This window comes from Tinamus guttatus, unplaced genomic scaffold (assembly GCF_059628265.1).
Source record: "Tinamus guttatus ecotype Peru unplaced genomic scaffold, ASM5962826v1 Tinamus_guttatus_pri_ptg000409l, whole genome shotgun sequence".
NCBI lineage: Eukaryota > Metazoa > Chordata > Aves > Tinamiformes > Tinamidae > Tinamus > Tinamus guttatus.
Window position 1 is genome coordinate 549,534 of NW_028288943.1, and position 16,710 is coordinate 566,243.

Here is a 16,710-nt window from a genome sequence, read left to right on the forward strand (position 1 = left end):
CTGGATTTGTTTAAACCTTTCATATGATGCCACATAAGCATTGTCTAGGTCAGTTGAAAGAGATGGGGAAGTCTAACAAAGCTGTACATTAAGTTGGGAGCTTGCTACAAATACCGACAGGGAATGTTTAAAGTGAGAGATATTAACAATACTATCTCTTAAAGTTTTGTGATGAATATTTTTATGCATTTTCACTAGCATAAAAGTTGGAGTTTGCTGATAACAAAAAAGATGGCCAGGATTATTCATAGAAAGGAAGTTCAGAATATCATACAGAGATGATTTAGAAGACTACAATAATAGAAATGAGATGAAATTCAATAATGATAAATACAAGGCACTTAGACACTCATTAAAAGCATTTTTATTATAGACTGTAAATGACAGACAAATAGAAAGTGTTGCCACAATATGACCCCAAAATATCAGTGTGCTTTGGTCATATAAAAGATGTATGTATGAGAAAGGGTCATTCAAAAGAAATCAGGATATTTTCTAATTTCTCCTCCATTGCAAAATACAGTGCCAATACTTTGTAAAAATGGTTACACGTTTCCTGACAACTATGCTGAAGAAAGCTGAATGCAAATTGTGTTTGGTGCAGGAAGTTAGACTTGAGAGTGGGTATGACTGCTGCCTGTAAACACACTACAAGCATACATGCAAGGGCGAGAGAAATGTCTAAACTAAAGCTCAGTAAAGCTCAGTACAGGAACAAGTAGGTATTGAACACGTTTAAGCTGGGCATTGGAAGGAGCTTTCAAAAAAGTAAGTAGACGAGAGAAGATCTGATGCAGACTCTCAGCAAGGAGTGATTTCTAACATATTTAAGGTAAGATGAATATTGTTCTGTTTAAGGAAAGGACTATCTGGTGTATTTACTCCTACAATAGCAAAGTACTAGCTTCAGAACACAAGATCAGTGCCAATCCCATGTCCTGAAGCCCCAGAAGCCCCTGGGTACACCTGGGCTGTACGTGGGTACTACTCAAAGCACAGGAAGTTCCATCTCCATGTGAGGAAGAACTTCTTTCCTCTGAGGGTGACAGAGCCCTGGAACAGGCTGCCCAGAGAGGTTGTGGAGTCTCCTTCTCTGGAGATCTTCAAAACCCGCCTGGATGCTGCCCTGTGCCACGTGTTCTGGGGTGTCCCTGTTTGAGCAGGGGAGTTGCACTAGATGATCTCTAGAGGTCCCTTCCAACCTTAATCATTCTGTGATTCTGTACCTGCCAGACTGCAAAATACAAATGCCTGAGCAAACCTTAAATACAGTAGCCAGTGTATCTGAGACAACCTAGATAAAGAAAAGCAAGGCTCTGAGCAGTTAAGATTCCTTGCCAAGCAGCAGAGGTCTTCTGAGATCTCACCATATTCCCCTTTATCAACCCTATTAAAAAAAAGAAAATAATTACAGTAAAATCTTTACTTTGCAGAAACAGCGATGACTGTCATATACTGAAAGAAAACTGCTCTTTTAGTCTTGGTACTATGAAGTATAAAATAAAATAGCCCTTAATTTACACATACATATACACAAAAAAAACAGCACCACCACCACCAAAAAAAAAAAAAAAAAAAAAAATTAAATGGGCAGGTCTTGGTCCAGAACAACAAACATTTTGTAGAGCATGTTGAAAAAAAAAGCCCCAAATACAAGCCACAACTGAATCAGGAAAAATTCTCATTGAATATACAAATACTTCCTATGCGTTCCCTATGTAAAAATGATTCCAGTGCTGTCAAATTACACAGTGTTTCAAGCCACACTGTAAGACATGGAGCATGTGCGCTCCAGACATGCCTGCCACTCTATCTTCTGATTCTCTGAAGTGTCTCCATGCAATAAATAAATAAATAAATCTTCAACAAAAGCCACTACATTTATGTGGATTTGTAAAAAATTCTCCTGTTATACATAGCTGTTGGGTTCCTGCACACCTCAAATCAAATCAACAAGCCTTGCGATTAATCAGGAATAAAAAGGACCTCTTCGCTTTCCCCGTCACCCACCGCCCCTCGCGCCAGCTGGCCAAGGAGCGAGGGACGGTCTCGCCGGGTGACAAAGGCAGCGCGCACCTGGCCCTGCCCTCTCGCTGCCCGAGGGCGCTCGGCGCAGCCCGGCCGCCCCCCCGCCCCTCACCGCTGCCCCGCGGCGCCTCCGGGCGGCCCCTACCTCCTGCCGCGGCTGCCGCGGGAGGCAGCGCCGCCGCCGCCCCCGCCGCGCGGGTCGCCGCCCGCCCTGCCCGCCGGGCGCCGCGAAGCCCCCGCCGCCCCTGCGGCTCTCGGAGGAGGGGGCTCCCATCACGTGTGCTTTCTCCCCCTACCACCACCACCACCATCACCGCCTCCTCTTCCTCCTCCTTCTCCCTCCGCAGCGGCGGCGGCGGCAGCAGCAGCAGCAGCCGCCGCCTCTGCTCGGCCCCTTTGTTGTCGCCGGAGCGGCGGCGCTGCGCGCACAAAGGAGCGCGGCCGCGGGGCGCCGCGCTGCTGCCGAGGGACACAGCGGCTCTGCGCCCGCGGCTCGGGGATGCTCACGGCTTGCGCCGGGCCGGCAGAGAAGAGGCGGTGCCGCTCGGGCGGCACGCCGGGCTCCGGCTGATGCCGTGGGCCCGCCGCCGCCATCCCGCCGTCCCGGCGCTGCTCCTCGGCCGCCGCCGCGCCATGGTGGCGGGCAGCTCGGCCGCCGCTCGGCCGCCGCCGCGGGCGGCACCGCCGCTGGCGCTGTGCTGCACCTCGGCCCTCCTGGTGCTCGCCCTGTCCGCGCTGCCCGCCAGCCGCGCGTCCAACCCCCTGCCTGGCGGCGAGTGCCAGAACGGCGGCACCGGCAAGGGGAAAGGCATCAACTGCTCAGGTAATGCCCTGGCGGCAGCACCCCGCTGCGGCGCTGCCCGCACGGGCTCCGCGTGCCCGTCGCGGCCGCCCACGCGTGCACGTGGGGAGGCCGAGCCCGCGGGGCCCGCTCGGGCGCCCCCGCCGCTCCCCTCCCCGCGGCGGCGGCAGACAAAGGGGCCGCGCGCGAGCCGGGCCCGGCGCCGCGGGGCCCGTGGGCCGCCCTCCCCGCGGGCGGGGGCCGCGCGCCGCCCGCGCCGCTCCGGCCGCCCGGTCGGTGGCTGCGCTGCGCGCGGGGCTCGCGGCGCGGCGGGAGCGACCCCCGCGGCCTCGCCCGCGGAACGGGGGGAATAGCCCGGAGGTACCACGTGGCCGTCACCGATCGGAGCGTTTGCACGGAGCGTTTCTGCTGCCTCCCAGCCTCTGTGGTCAGGTGCGCAGACCCCGAGACCCAGGGCAGCCTCTCCGTCCTTCCCTGCTTGCTCTGTAGACTCACTGCGGATCTGATGACATCAAGCACTCCGTTACGTGTTCAAAAACATTTTTTTTTTCCCCTGTTTTGGTTCCATGGCCTTTTTATTTTTGCCCCTGCTATACATAAATATATGCTAATGTCATTTCGGTGTAGATGGATTGGTTTGGTTTGGCAGCAGCACGTTTGCTTAAATCTTGATGGATGTGGTAGGCTGAAATTTTTCTGAAGTCGAACAAAGTAAATATGTGCAATGTAAAGTTTGTAATTTAATAGGAACACTTGTTTTCCTCTACAGATTACAATATTCAGATTCATTTATTTCTGAAAAAAAAGGTTGAGAAGGCCTCCTTTTTCTTTGTGAAGTAGTAGATTTATTGCACTAGAACAATTGCTGCTGAAAGCTGCATAAAAGGCCTTCTCCAAGGTGATGAACGTTGCTTGCACCGCGCTCAGAGCCCCCTGCTCCTATTGTCTTCAGTGAGACTTGGAGGGCGGTTTGCACTTCGGAAGGAGCTGCCCGGACTTCCCAGGGGAGCGCTGTGATTCTGTAACACAGCTTTTAAGAAATGAGAGATGTTTCTCCAATTTACATTTTATAATGTGGATAATGCTGATAATGCAGGCTGTTACAATTCATAAACCAGTAAACAGAGTCAACATAATTTTGCAATATAATAAGACTCACTGCTATTCGTTCTCAATACGCTCATTTCTTCATAATTTTAGCTAATCTTAACATCTAGCATAATGGTTTGTGCTACCACAACACTCCTGTTTATTGCTGTTTGGCTTTTTTATTTTATTTGTATCAATGCCAATGTTTCTTTCTAAAGAGAGGTTAGTAGGTTACTGTGTCGTTGGCATTAGTGGCTCACCCATCAGAGACATGGAGGTCATTTTAACACAGCAAGTGCATAAATAAGTGAAATCACCTATGCAATATTGATGAAATATGTGAGGAATTTTCTAAGATAATGTGTCATGCATGGATACTGCTATTCTTTAGAAACCATCCTTGATAGAGGAGTTTTCATCCAGGATTTAGGAAACTGTATGCTGTGTCAGAGACATTCAAAATGATTATTCTATTACAAATAGGAAGAAGCAAATATGTATGCTAGGCATCTTGGTATGATGGCATTGTTTTTATTATAACAGTAAAATATGGCAGAACAATTTAGTTCAGAAATCCAATACTCAGATTCTACTATGTTAACTGTTCCAGGCAAAACTACTGTGTCTTAGTTCTCAACATTAATTTTAAAAGAACTAATATCAACACAAAATATTGGGGACAGATTTTCCCCTCACTTACTTCTTGCATTAACTTTTAGTGGTTAAGCTACTCCTAGCAAAAGATGTATTTACCGTATTTGCAACATGGGGCCAGATATATTGACATTAGCAACTTTCTCGGTGGAGCACTCTCATGTATGTTACTATTTATACTGAAAGTTAAATTTAAGAACACTATCATTATTTTTTTCTTCAAACATTTGGACTGTGTAAATTATTTTCCACACTCAAAGAAGAAGAGAACATATTTTGCTTATTGTTTTCTCATTTTAATTTTGCATCTGGTTAATCTTCTGTCCTGGAACTTTTTTTTTTTTAACTTTTTGAGGCAGTCCTTGATGACGTTTTATCATCCCTAGATCATATAGCTACCTATAAAGTATTTACTAGTACTACTACTAGTATTACTTATTTTTTTATTAAATTATTAAGAAATTCTGAACTCCTCTTCATGATTCCTTCAGAGTATATTCCTTAAGAAAGAGCTGCTATTATAAAAGAACATTGCAGGGTAGAAAATACTAAAGCAGCTTTTTAAAACCTGATTCTCCCCTTTCTGTAAGCATTGCAGTCTTGTGCTTTGTGAAATTATGATGGAATTGCATCATCACTGGTCCTAGGCTAGTGTGCATATATAAGCGTATATATATATATATACACTATTTAGAGAACTATATACAGTGAATTGATGATGTGGCATTCTAAGCATTTGTAAAGGCTCTTTTAAGCGAGGTGTACTGAAAGGGCGCTATTTTACGCAGAATGGGGAAAAAAGGCAAAAAAAAAAAACCTCTGCAAAAACCAGAAGTTGTTCCCTGTCTGGAAAAAGAAATCTAATAATAAGTCCAAGCACAAACCAGTAAGTTCATGCTTTAAAAATTTTATTTTATTTCCAGTGTTACCTGTAGTCATCTTATGTAGCAACTGATACTTGCTTTTATGCTCAGGCTATAAGATAGTCTTGTTCTTAATAAAAACTATGAATTACAGGGGATTACTAAGGATTCTGAGGGTAAAGCGAAGCACAAAATGTAGTGAAATAGGCTCAGATCACAACTTTAGCCATAGAGATTTGAATTTGATGAGCAAATGATCAAATATCAATGAGAATTTCAATGCCTTAATAATGGGCATTGCTCAGCGTTCCATGCCCACCTTTCCATCCTGAACTTGGCACTGGTGAGGCCGCACCTCTAATCCTGTGTTCAGTTTTGGTCTCCTCACTACAAGAAAGACATAGAGGAGCTGGAGCATGTCCAAAGAAGGGCAACAAAGCCAGCACAGATCTTATGAGGAACGGTTGAGGGAGCTGGGGTTATTTAGTCTGGAGAAGAGGAGGCTCAGAGCTTATTGCTCTCTACAACTACCTGAAAGGAGGTTGTGGTGAGGCGGGGGTCAATATCTTCTCCAGAATAACTACAGATAGAACAATGGAGGAGGAAATGCCTCAAGTTGTGCTAGAGGAGGTTCAGGCTAGACATTAGGAAGAATTTCTACATGGAAGAAATAGTTGAGCATTGGAACAGGCTGCCCAGGGAACTGGTGGAGTCACCGTCCCTGGCAGGGTTCAGGCACCTGTGATGAAGCGCATAGGGACATGGTTTAGCAGGCCTAGTGTTGATGGGTTTACGGTTGGACTCAAGGGTCTTGAAGGTCCTTTCCAATGATAATGATTCTATGATTCTGTGCATCTCCTATGAGTCTCATAGGTGTCATACTATCCCCAGTTTCTTAAATTCTTGCTGAGTAAAACAGGTGAAGATAAAATCACTTAAAGTTCGTTTTTTGAGGATTTAATCAGTTCAAGGAAAATTTAAGGGCACTCTCCCTGTTAGGTCCGGTATCCGAACTGACAGGGAGAGAGACAACCACCATAGATATATTGTCTTTTATTAATAGAAGAAAGATAATAAGTATTACCAGCTAGCTGGGGTCCGGGCTTTCCCACGCAGGGGTCACACCACGGACCCCGACCACTTCGAGCGTCCCTCTTTTATACCGTTCTTACCCAAGAGTGTTCCCCCTCCCGTTTTCCTGTTTTGCATTCTTGTTAATGTTATCTATTTTGCTGAATTAAAACATCTGGATAAGCAGCCCCCCTATCATCCTGATTGAGGGCAGGGCACCCTAACCCCGCCACCTATCAAGGGTCCAGACCTTGCCATGAGCAGGGCATCCTGACCCTGCCATCTATCAAGGGTTCTGCCCCTGCCATGAGCAAGACATCCGGACTCTGCCAGTTATCATGGGTCCTTGTGCTCTAAGACTCAGCTTATTCTACATTAGCTATTTAACCCCTACCTTCCCTGCTAATGCACCCTACATTCCCCCCTTTTTCTTTTGCTAATATCAGAGAATCCTTTCTCGATCTTTCTGAGTTTGTCGCATGAACATTATGTGCATAGAATTAACTCGATTTGTAGCTTTTTCCATTACCCCCATTACACATTTCCACATTATACAGATACACAGTAACAGTAATAACAGAATTACAAATACGCGTAATCCTTCTTTTATCAGTCCTGATATCCACCCAGGTAACCCTCCAAACAATGACTCTAGCCATCCGTCCATCAGTCCTTCTTCCTGTGTTATCTTCTGAGTGTGTTCCTTGAGCCAGCGCAATTGTTGTTGAATCGATTGGCTATGGTCCGACAGGTTAAAACAACATAGTCCTTCAAACTCCTCACATCCCTGTCCATGGGCGAGGAGCAAGAAGTCTATAGCCGCTCTGTCCTGTAGTAGTGCGTGTCGCAGGCTGTTCTGATCGAGCAGGAGTTGTTCCAATACCTCGGTTGTCGCATTTGCTTGCTTCTCACTCCAACAGGCTAACTTCGAAAGCTCCCTTAATGCAATTCCTGCTGCAGCTCCTGGCACAAAGATAGCTAAGGCGACCCGCGCAATTACAGATATTAATTGTACATTATCATTACATTCCGGTGTTAAACCAAGGGAACGCTTTTGCCTTCTTTGTTCCTGCTTCATAGTTAACAACTTAGCTTTAGACGGGGCTATCATTGCCAGTTGCCCTAAACGCTTTTGCCTTCTTTGTTCCTGCTTCATAGTTAACAACTTAGCTTTAGACGGGGCTATCATTGCCAGTTGCCCTAAATAACACGGTCCCCCATAGGCATTCTTAGGTATTCCCTGCCACGCTCTATCCCCACAAATTAAAAACACTCCATCTGGCAAGGCCTTAGCGGTACCATTATTCCATAGTAAATCTGTCCTCTTATGTACCTGTCCTGATGGATCCCCCCCATGTGCTCCTAAGGGTAATCCCGCACGCAGGGAATCGTTGTTGTAACCCATCGACTGTCCCATTTGTCCCACAGAATGTCCCGTTTGCATATATGGGACTGCTACCACCTGGGCTGTTTCTCGCTTAGTGGGAAAGGCCTCCACCCACCCTGAAAAGGTGTCTACTAATACCAACAGATATCTATATCCGTATTTACCTGGTTTTATTTCTGTAACGTCTACTTCCCAATGCTTTCCAGGCTCACCACCCCTTTCCCTTATACCTTCATGTACCTTCCTGACCCTCGATGGTTTCATTTCCTGACATGCTTGACACCCCTCTATTATCCCTCTTAATATTTTCCTCTGATCTTGGAATCTCAACCCGAAGTTTTCTATTAACAGTCCCATTTTTCTTTCCCCCAAGTGTGTGGTACTGTGTAACTGTTGCGCCATCCTCTGTCCCATCCGCTTGGGAATTAACATTCTTCCTCCTGCATCGTAATGTCCTTCTCCTGCACTTTGCTTTTCTGCGACCTTTTGAATCCACTCCCTCTCCTCTGGGGTGTATTCATCCTCTCCAATTTCCTCTTCTTCTCTTAAAGTGTTGTGAGTCAGGGCTAGTACCCTTTGTATTTGTCCTTCTAACGCAGCTCGCCGGGCTGCACTATCTGCAGCTGCATTCCCTCTACTTATCGTATCGGTTTTCTTCTGATGTCCTAAGGTATGCACAATTGCCACTGCTTTTGGTTTCTGCAAAGCTGACAGCAAGTGCAAAACCTCTTCTTTGTTTCGGATTTCTTTTCCTGCGGAGGTAAGAAATCCCCTTTCTCTGTATATTGCTCCGTGTATATGCACTGTCCCATATGCGTAGCGACTATCTGTATAAATCGTCACTCGCTCTCCTTCTGCCATTTCTAGTGCCTTAGCCAAGGCTATCAGTTCCGCTCTCTGAGCCGAAGTGCCGTCTGGTAAACGCTGGCTCCAAACTATTTCTCCCTTCTGATTTACCACTGCAGCTCCCGCCCTTCTTTTTCCTTGCTCGACCAAGCTACTTCCATCTGTAAACCACACTTTTCCCCCTTGCAGCGGCTCATCCTTTAAATCTTCCCGCACCGTCGCAGTTTCAGCTAACACCTCCTGACAATTATGCACAGGTGTTTCATATTCTGGGTTAGGTAGGAGGGTGGCTGGATTCAAAGTCATTGGGGATGTATACATAATCCTTTCTGGGTTTAAAAGTAAGGCTTGGTAATGAGTCAGCCTAGCATTTGTTATCCATCTTTCAGGCGGTTGTTTGAGTAATGCCTCTACGTAATGGGGAGCTGTTACATACAGTTTTTGCCCAAACGTGAGTTTGTCTGCGTCCTTAACCATCATTGCCACGGCTGCAATGATTTTAAGGCACGAGGGCCACCCTGCGGCGACTGGGTCTAATTTCTTTGATAAGTACGCCACTATCCTTTTCCAAGGTCCTTGTTTTTGAGTTAGCACTCCCTTAGCAATTCCCGCTCTTTCGCTCACATATAAATGGAAATCCTTGGCTGGGTCCGGGAGTGCAAGTGCAGGGGCCTCTAGCAGGGCTAATCTCAGTTCCTCAAAAGATTTTCCCATAGCTTCTGTCCACTGCCAGTCCGGTTTCTCTCGACTCACCTCATACAGAGGTTTTGCTTTCTCTGCAAATCCAGGTATCCACAAACGGCAGTATCCTACTGTCCCCAAGAATTCTCGAACCTCCCTTGGAGATCTGGGCTCCTGAATCCGAAGAACAGTCTCTTTCATGGCATCAGTTAGCCATCTCCTACCATCTCGTATCTTATATCCCAGATATGTTACTTCAGGACTACATAGCTGAGCTTTCTTAGCACTTACTCGGTATCCTAGTTTATTCAATTCTTGCAACAACTTCCTCGTACCTTCCTCGCACTCCTCTTTCGTTCTTGCTGCTAGCAGCAGATCATCCACATACTGAAGCAATTTCACACTAGGATTCTGTCTCCTGAATTCACTCAAATCTTCCTGCAGTATTTCATTAAACAAAGTCGGTGAATTTTTGAACCCTTGTGGTAATCGGGTCCAAGTTAACTGACCCTTATATCCACTCTCGGGATCTTCCCATTCAAAAGCAAACATTTCCTGGCTCTGTTTTGTCAGGGGGATGGTAAAGAAGGCATCCTTTAAGTCTAAAACTGTATACCATCCCATATCTGGTGGCATCGTACTTAACAGAGTGTATGGATTCGGGACTGTAGGATGCACATCCTCCACTCTTCTCTCAGATCTTGAACTGGCCTGAAATCTCCTCCGGGCTTCTTTACTGGCAGTAGAGGAGTATTCCAAGGAGATTTGCATTTACGCAGAATGCCAGCTTCCAGTAACCTTTTAATGTGCTTCGCTATCCCTTGTCGAGCTTCAGGGGTCATTGGGTACTGTTTAACCCTAATCGGGTGAGCTCCTGGTTTTAATTCCACGACCAGAGGAGTTTTCCCTTTAACCTCTCCTACCCCTGAATTCTCTGCCCATACTTCTGGGAGTTCCCTCATCCATTTTTGAGTTTCTGGTCCAATTTCTTCCTTCCTCTCTTCATACAGTCTATATTCGTCCTCTAATCTAACAGTCAGGACCTGTATCGGTTGTCCTTCCCGGTCATTGATCTTTACCCCATCGTCCTCGAAATATATCCTTACCCCCAATTTAGTTAGGAGATCCCGGCCCATTAAGGGTACCGGACTCTCCGGTATATACAAGAATGAATGCGTGATTTGTCTATTAGCTACATCTACCTTCCTTTCTGATGTCCACCGATATACCTTACTCCCATTTACCCCCCGTACTCGAGCTTTCCTTGTCGATAGTTTCCCCGCTGCTTTATTTATTACTGAGTATTCAGCCCCTGTGTCCTCTCCTAGACATTTCCCTTTGGTGTTTCCGATCTTCCCTTCTTATTCTCTCCTGTTTTTCGTCTGGAGTCTCCCTGTTGTTGTACACTTTCTCTGCTACCTTTAAAAGATCCTGTAAGGTTTGCTCCCCCAACCTCTCAATCTTTTGTAATTTCCTTCTTATATCCGGGGCAGCTTGATTTACAAATGCCAAGATGACAGCTGCCCGATTCTCCTCCTTCATAGGATCTAAAGGAGTGAATTGTCTAAACGCCTCTAATATTCTCTCTAAGAAAGCGGCAGGGCTTTCCTCGGCTTCCTGCCTAACAGCATTTACTTTTGCTAAGTTAGTAGGTTTACGCGCCGCCGCCCGCAACCCAGCCATCAGCGTTTGCCGGTATGTTCGGAGACGCTCCCTACCTTCAGGTTGTTCAAAATCCCACGGTGGTCTTACCAATGGGAATCCTTCATCGATAAGGTTCTGCTGCCCGGTGGGTCTCCCGTCCTCTCCCGGCACCAACTTTCGCGCCTCGGTCAGGATCCTTTCACGCTCTTCGGTCGTAAACAGCACTTTTAAAAGCTGCTGACAGTCATCCCAGGTAGGGTTGTGCGTAAACAAGATGGATTCTAATAAATCAATTAACGCCCCCGGTTTCTCGGAAAAGGAGGGGTTTTGACTTTTCCAATTATACAAATCGCTAGAAGAGAATGGCCAGTATTGATACGTACGCTGTTCCTGTGGCCCAGTTGTTCCAATCGTTCTAACTGGGAAGGCATGGGTGGTACTTGATATTCCTTCTTCATCTTCCTTTCTCACTACGTAAATATCAACTTTTCCGTCTTTCCTACCCTCCCCCAAAAGAGGTTTCAGCCATGGGGGTGGATACAGAACCAAATCCTCCCATGTGATTATATATGGAAATTGATCTGGGTGTCCTTCTGACCCAGGTCTCATTATTACCTCTTTTACTCTCCTTATTAATTCTAAATCAAAACTTCCCTCTCTCGGCCAGCCTACATCAAAACTTGGCCACTCACTTTTACAAAATGCCTCCCATCAGTTTTTATACACTTCTACAGACAAATTATGTGCCCGACGTTTAACATATCCAAAATGATTTAACATAAATGACAAAGGGGTGGATTTCCCTTGTCCCAGTGTATCAAGCTCGTCGCTTAAAACCAAAGTTAATACAACTGCCAGTAAACCAGTAAGGGCGATTATTAACAGAATTCTCCCTTCCCACACCGGTCTCCTTTCGTTAAGGAGATACGGTGTTCCCAAACAACCTAACCAACCACCCTTCCTTCTTGTGGGAGTCTGAGGGACGTCTCCCTCAGACTCCAGCCGACTATCCTTCGGTGCGTCCACCTGGATTTCTGTCGGCTCACTCTCACCCCCTGAGGCCTCCCTTGACTTATTATCTTTCTCTATCTCTTTCTCCTCCCCTGCATTCGGATCCCGGACGAGCCCCCAAATGTTAGGTCCGGTATCCGAACTGACAGGGAGAGAGACAACCACCATAGATATATTGTCTTTTATTAATAGAAGAAAGATAATAAGTATTACCAGCTAGCTGGGGTCCGGGCTTTCCCACGCAGGGGTCACACCACGGACCCCGACCACTTCGAGCGTCCCTCTTTTATACCGTTCTTACCCAAGAGTGTTCCCCCTCCCGTTTTCCTGTTTTGCATTCTTGTTAATGTTATCTATTTTGCTGAATTAAAACATCTGGATAAGCAGCCCCCCTATCATCCTGATTGAGGGCAGGGCACCCTAACCCCGCCACCTATCAAGGGTCCAGACCTTGCCATGAGCAGGGCATCCTGACCCTGCCATCTATCAAGGGTTCTGCCCCTGCCATGAGCAAGACATCCGGACTCTGCCAGTTATCATGGGTCCTTGTGCTCTAAGACTCAGCTTATTCTACATTAGCTATTTAACCCCTACCTTCCCTGCTAATGCACCCTACATCCCTTTCATAGAATTTCTCTTCTGAGCAGTGTGAATGCCTTTTATTTATTTTTTAACATAATCATAACTCTCAATATCTTTTAGATTAAACTGGATGGCAAGTACTGATGAGTGCAGAGGGAAAGAAATGGATGGAAAAAGGAAAGTATCCATTCTGTGATGTGGAGATGGCTGTGTATGATTGTTCATAGAGCTTGGAAGTACTGGCTGTCAAAAAGCTCAGAAATTTTTAGACAGGAAAGCAGAGGAAGCTATATTTGAGCAGTCCTTAGCGATATATATATACTAATTTAACTTTAAATATGCTTTCAAGTTTTTGCTATGAATAAAATCATAGAGTAAATTAGAAAAACAGAGAATGTGAAAATAGTAGGAAAAAAGAGAGAAGTGAGGGTTACAAAGCACTGGGACAGGTTGCCCAGGAAAATTATGGAGTCCTTGGAGATATTCAAAAACTACATAGATGGAGTTCTGGAAAATGTGCTGTATTTGATTCTGCTTGTGCAGGGGGAGTAGATGGTATAGATGGGACTAGAGGGACTAGATGATCTGCAGATCCCTTCCAGCCTCAGCTGTTCTGTGATTCTGTGAAGTGAAGCAGGAATGTTTCAAGGAGTAAGCCAGGAATACAACATGATGCAAAAAAAATGTAATGCTTTAAAATGCAGTAGGATGAGAAGGGAGGGGTATATACATCAGCAGTGGAATAAAAGTGTCTTAAGACTAGGCGATAGCAAAGTGTTCTGAGGAGGGATGTGAACAGAACCTATTGACTAATACATAAAAAGGGACTAAGGAAACAGAGTTAGAAGAGATACGGATCTGAGAATGTGAGCATAAACAGAGATTTAGAGGAGGAAGAGTTGGGAAGGGTAAAGAAGAGAAGAGTGAAAAGAGCAGCAAGGGGTGGAAGGATAAGACAGCAACATGCAGTGATCATGTCTCAACAGAGAAGAAAGATTACGTTAATTGTAAGTGTAAAGTGTGGCTACTGTTATGCAAGATGCAAGAGGTACCATAGAGAAGGACAGCCTCTTATTGCTTGGTTGTTGCTTCCTGGCTCCTTGCCACTATAGATGAACCTAGTCTCCTTCGGGATTTCCCAGTCTTTTTTCTCCCTGCACCACCTATTGAGATCACTGTTCCTTCATACACTAGACATGCAGCAGTCTGTTCAATAACTGACCCTTTTTGTATAATGCCAGCAAGTCTGCTCTGCAGACCCTAAACTCAGTATCATGGGATACCAGTGCCAGTAGAAGAGACATAGCATACACATTTCAAAAATAAACAAACAAACCAACAAAAACCTGTTCACGTGCTGTCTGTGTACCAATTTGTAGTGGTATGTGTAACACACACCAATCTCCTGGTGTAATCAATGACTAGGAATTAGGAGCATAGCTTCTGCATTTTGTCTGTGGACTACCAGCAGTGCTCTGTTCAGTGTTTGACAGCTGTGGGGATCATGGGAAGTAGCAAAACTGAGGTCAGAAGAGCTAAATCAAAGTAATAGAGTTCTTTGGAGTAGTAGTAGTTCTTACCTTAGTAGGAAATCTTCTTTACTACACTTCTCCATTCTGCCTCTACTAACATCACTTCCTTCAAAATGATTTAATCTTCATGGAATGATCTGGGTAGAAAGAACATTGAGAAATTTTCAGAAAGTGCTAAAAACTAAACAAGCAAGAATTTGCTAGGGTTAGAAATACAACGCATGGGATATAAGCTCTAAGTGCCCAAGGAAACAGTTTTCCACAAAGAAGCTTATTCAGTTATCTTTGCAAGGGTCTCTCAGATGCATTTGGAATACGTCAGAATTGAAGAGAATGCATGCTTTCAAAAATACTATCAATATTTATGTAAATTACAGTTTTACGGTTCAAACCAAAATAAATTGTCACTATTTTGAAAACTTCACTGTAACTGAAAACATAATCTATTTCACTAGAATAAAGGAGTATAAAACAGGTCGCATCTAAGAGAGGAAGGTTTGAGTTTGAGTGGGCTTGACCAAACAGAGTCTCATATATACAATTCCATACATACAAATGGTTTATTAAGAGCACTGTGGCCCTTTTATTGCTTTGAAGTGCCTTTATTACTTTTATTGTACTTACAAGCTTTCTCAGAGAGTTAACATTTGACATTCTTGCATTCTAAAAAATAAAAATCTTTGCCTAAGGTCTTTGAGTAAAGAGGATAAAATCAGAGCACCTCATCTGTTTACAAGATATTTTCTAGAGGCTAGATTTGCTTTTTACTTCTAATGAGATTGCCAAGTTCCACCATTGATCAGTAAGCTAAAAGTGCTTTTGACTTTTCTAGCCTATGTTTTGGACTGTGTTTGCAAAGCAGGTAGTAGCAGTACTGGGATAATGACAGTTGCAACATTTGGGGAAGAACAAGCATTTGAGCACCAAGAATGGATATACTTCTCTGACTCTAAAACTTTCTAGGCTTCTGTTTCTCCTCCTTGTTTATTCTCTACAGGTAGGGAATTTCCTACCATATACAAGGACATTTGTATAGCCAAAGGACATTTGACATTTTTGAGATGAAAACTTTTCATTCTGTAAATAGTTATGAAATTCAAACAAGCTGAAAAACAATAAGGCTCTGCGTGAAATATTTTTTTAAACAAGCACTCTATCAGAAAAATAGATTTAGATAATAAGAAAATGATACCTAAATCATCTACTCTAAATAATCCTCTCTAATTTTATTAATGTAGTATATTCTATGATCATCTTAAAAATCTAACAGATTTTAGAAATAAAAAGAAATACCAAAGTAAATAGAAAAAAAGCACTAGAGAGTGGAGTCTTTGTTTTGTGGAGCTGCTATGTGTACAGAGCACATTAGCATGTTTGATTAAATAATTCCAAAATAAAATTTATTTTATGAAACCATTTATTGACAAAATGGAGTTTTTATTTGCATATGGAAGAAACGTATTAATACATATGTACACATATACAAAGTGTGGTTAAGAAAAAGTTTGCACAAGTCAGCAATCAACTATGATGCAATTAGATTTCCTAGAGAACCTTAAATTTGTTTTTTTCTGTTGATGAAGAGAACAGTGTATTTGTCATTCTAATTCAGTTCACAATAATCTTCATGGAGCAGAATTAAGTTAAAGAACGCATGACCCATAAATGCCAAATATTTAAATAACTAATGACACTGGTAGATGGCTAGCTAATAATATTTTTAAAAAAAAGTATTTAAGGAAAAAAAAAGGTCAGGTCAGCTTATTAGGAAAAAATTCTACATAGTGGTGACCATTGGAACAGGCTGCCCAGGGAAGTGGTGGAGTCACTGTCCCTGGCAGTGTTCAGGAAATGTGTAGATGAGGCACTTAGGGACATGGTTTAGCAGGCAGGGTGTTGAAGGTCTTACGGTTGGACTCAATGATCTCGAAGGTCATTTCCTAGTCTGTGATTCTATGATTCCCTTAAAGATTCTTACTAAAGAACGTTTGTCTCCCTTGAAATGTGGAGCAAGATGCCAGTGAAACTCTGAGCGTGTAGCACAGTCGTTAGAAGATTTCTGTTCTTGCTGACTGAGTTACATCTAAAAACCTGTTTGGCTGGAGAGGTCTGAATCCAGAGTCTGAATATACTCTGGATGCATTTATACATATAATTTTAAAGTGAATTTCTCTCTTTAAGTTAGCAATTTAATGATATGCTGATATCAACATTCACTTTTTAGGTTACTATGAAACTCCATCGTTGGTCATAATGTGTATTCGTAAAGATACGGTGTTAAAGCAGTGATTTCAGGATTTATTTCAGAAATTGCCTACTATAATTAACATATAACTTATTCTAAGAACTAAGTCAACATTTTTTGAATAATAGATTATGCATTATATTACAGCAACAATGTGTAAAAGAACTGGTTCAAAATAAAATTAAATCCTTGTAATATCCTTCTCCTAACTTAGTATTATTAAAGCATTTTCAATTATAGTCTTGAAACACAGACATTGTGTAACTGTGTTAAAG

At 43.8% G+C, this 16,710-nt stretch overlaps 1 protein-coding gene across 1 annotated transcript in view; it reads left to right on the plus strand.

Annotated features, from left to right (window-relative positions):
• The first annotated feature begins 2,583 nt into the window (after positions 1 to 2,583).
• Positions 2,584 to 16,710, plus strand: part of TMEFF1 (transmembrane protein with EGF like and two follistatin like domains 1) — a 99,297-nt gene continuing 85,170 nt past the window's right edge. The window contains exon 1 of the mRNA XM_088531363.1: positions 2,584 to 2,851. Coding sequence (XP_088387489.1) covers positions 2,599 to 2,851 — 253 coding nt within the window. The 5' untranslated portion in view covers positions 2,584 to 2,598. The remainder of the gene's footprint in view (positions 2,852 to 16,710) is intronic.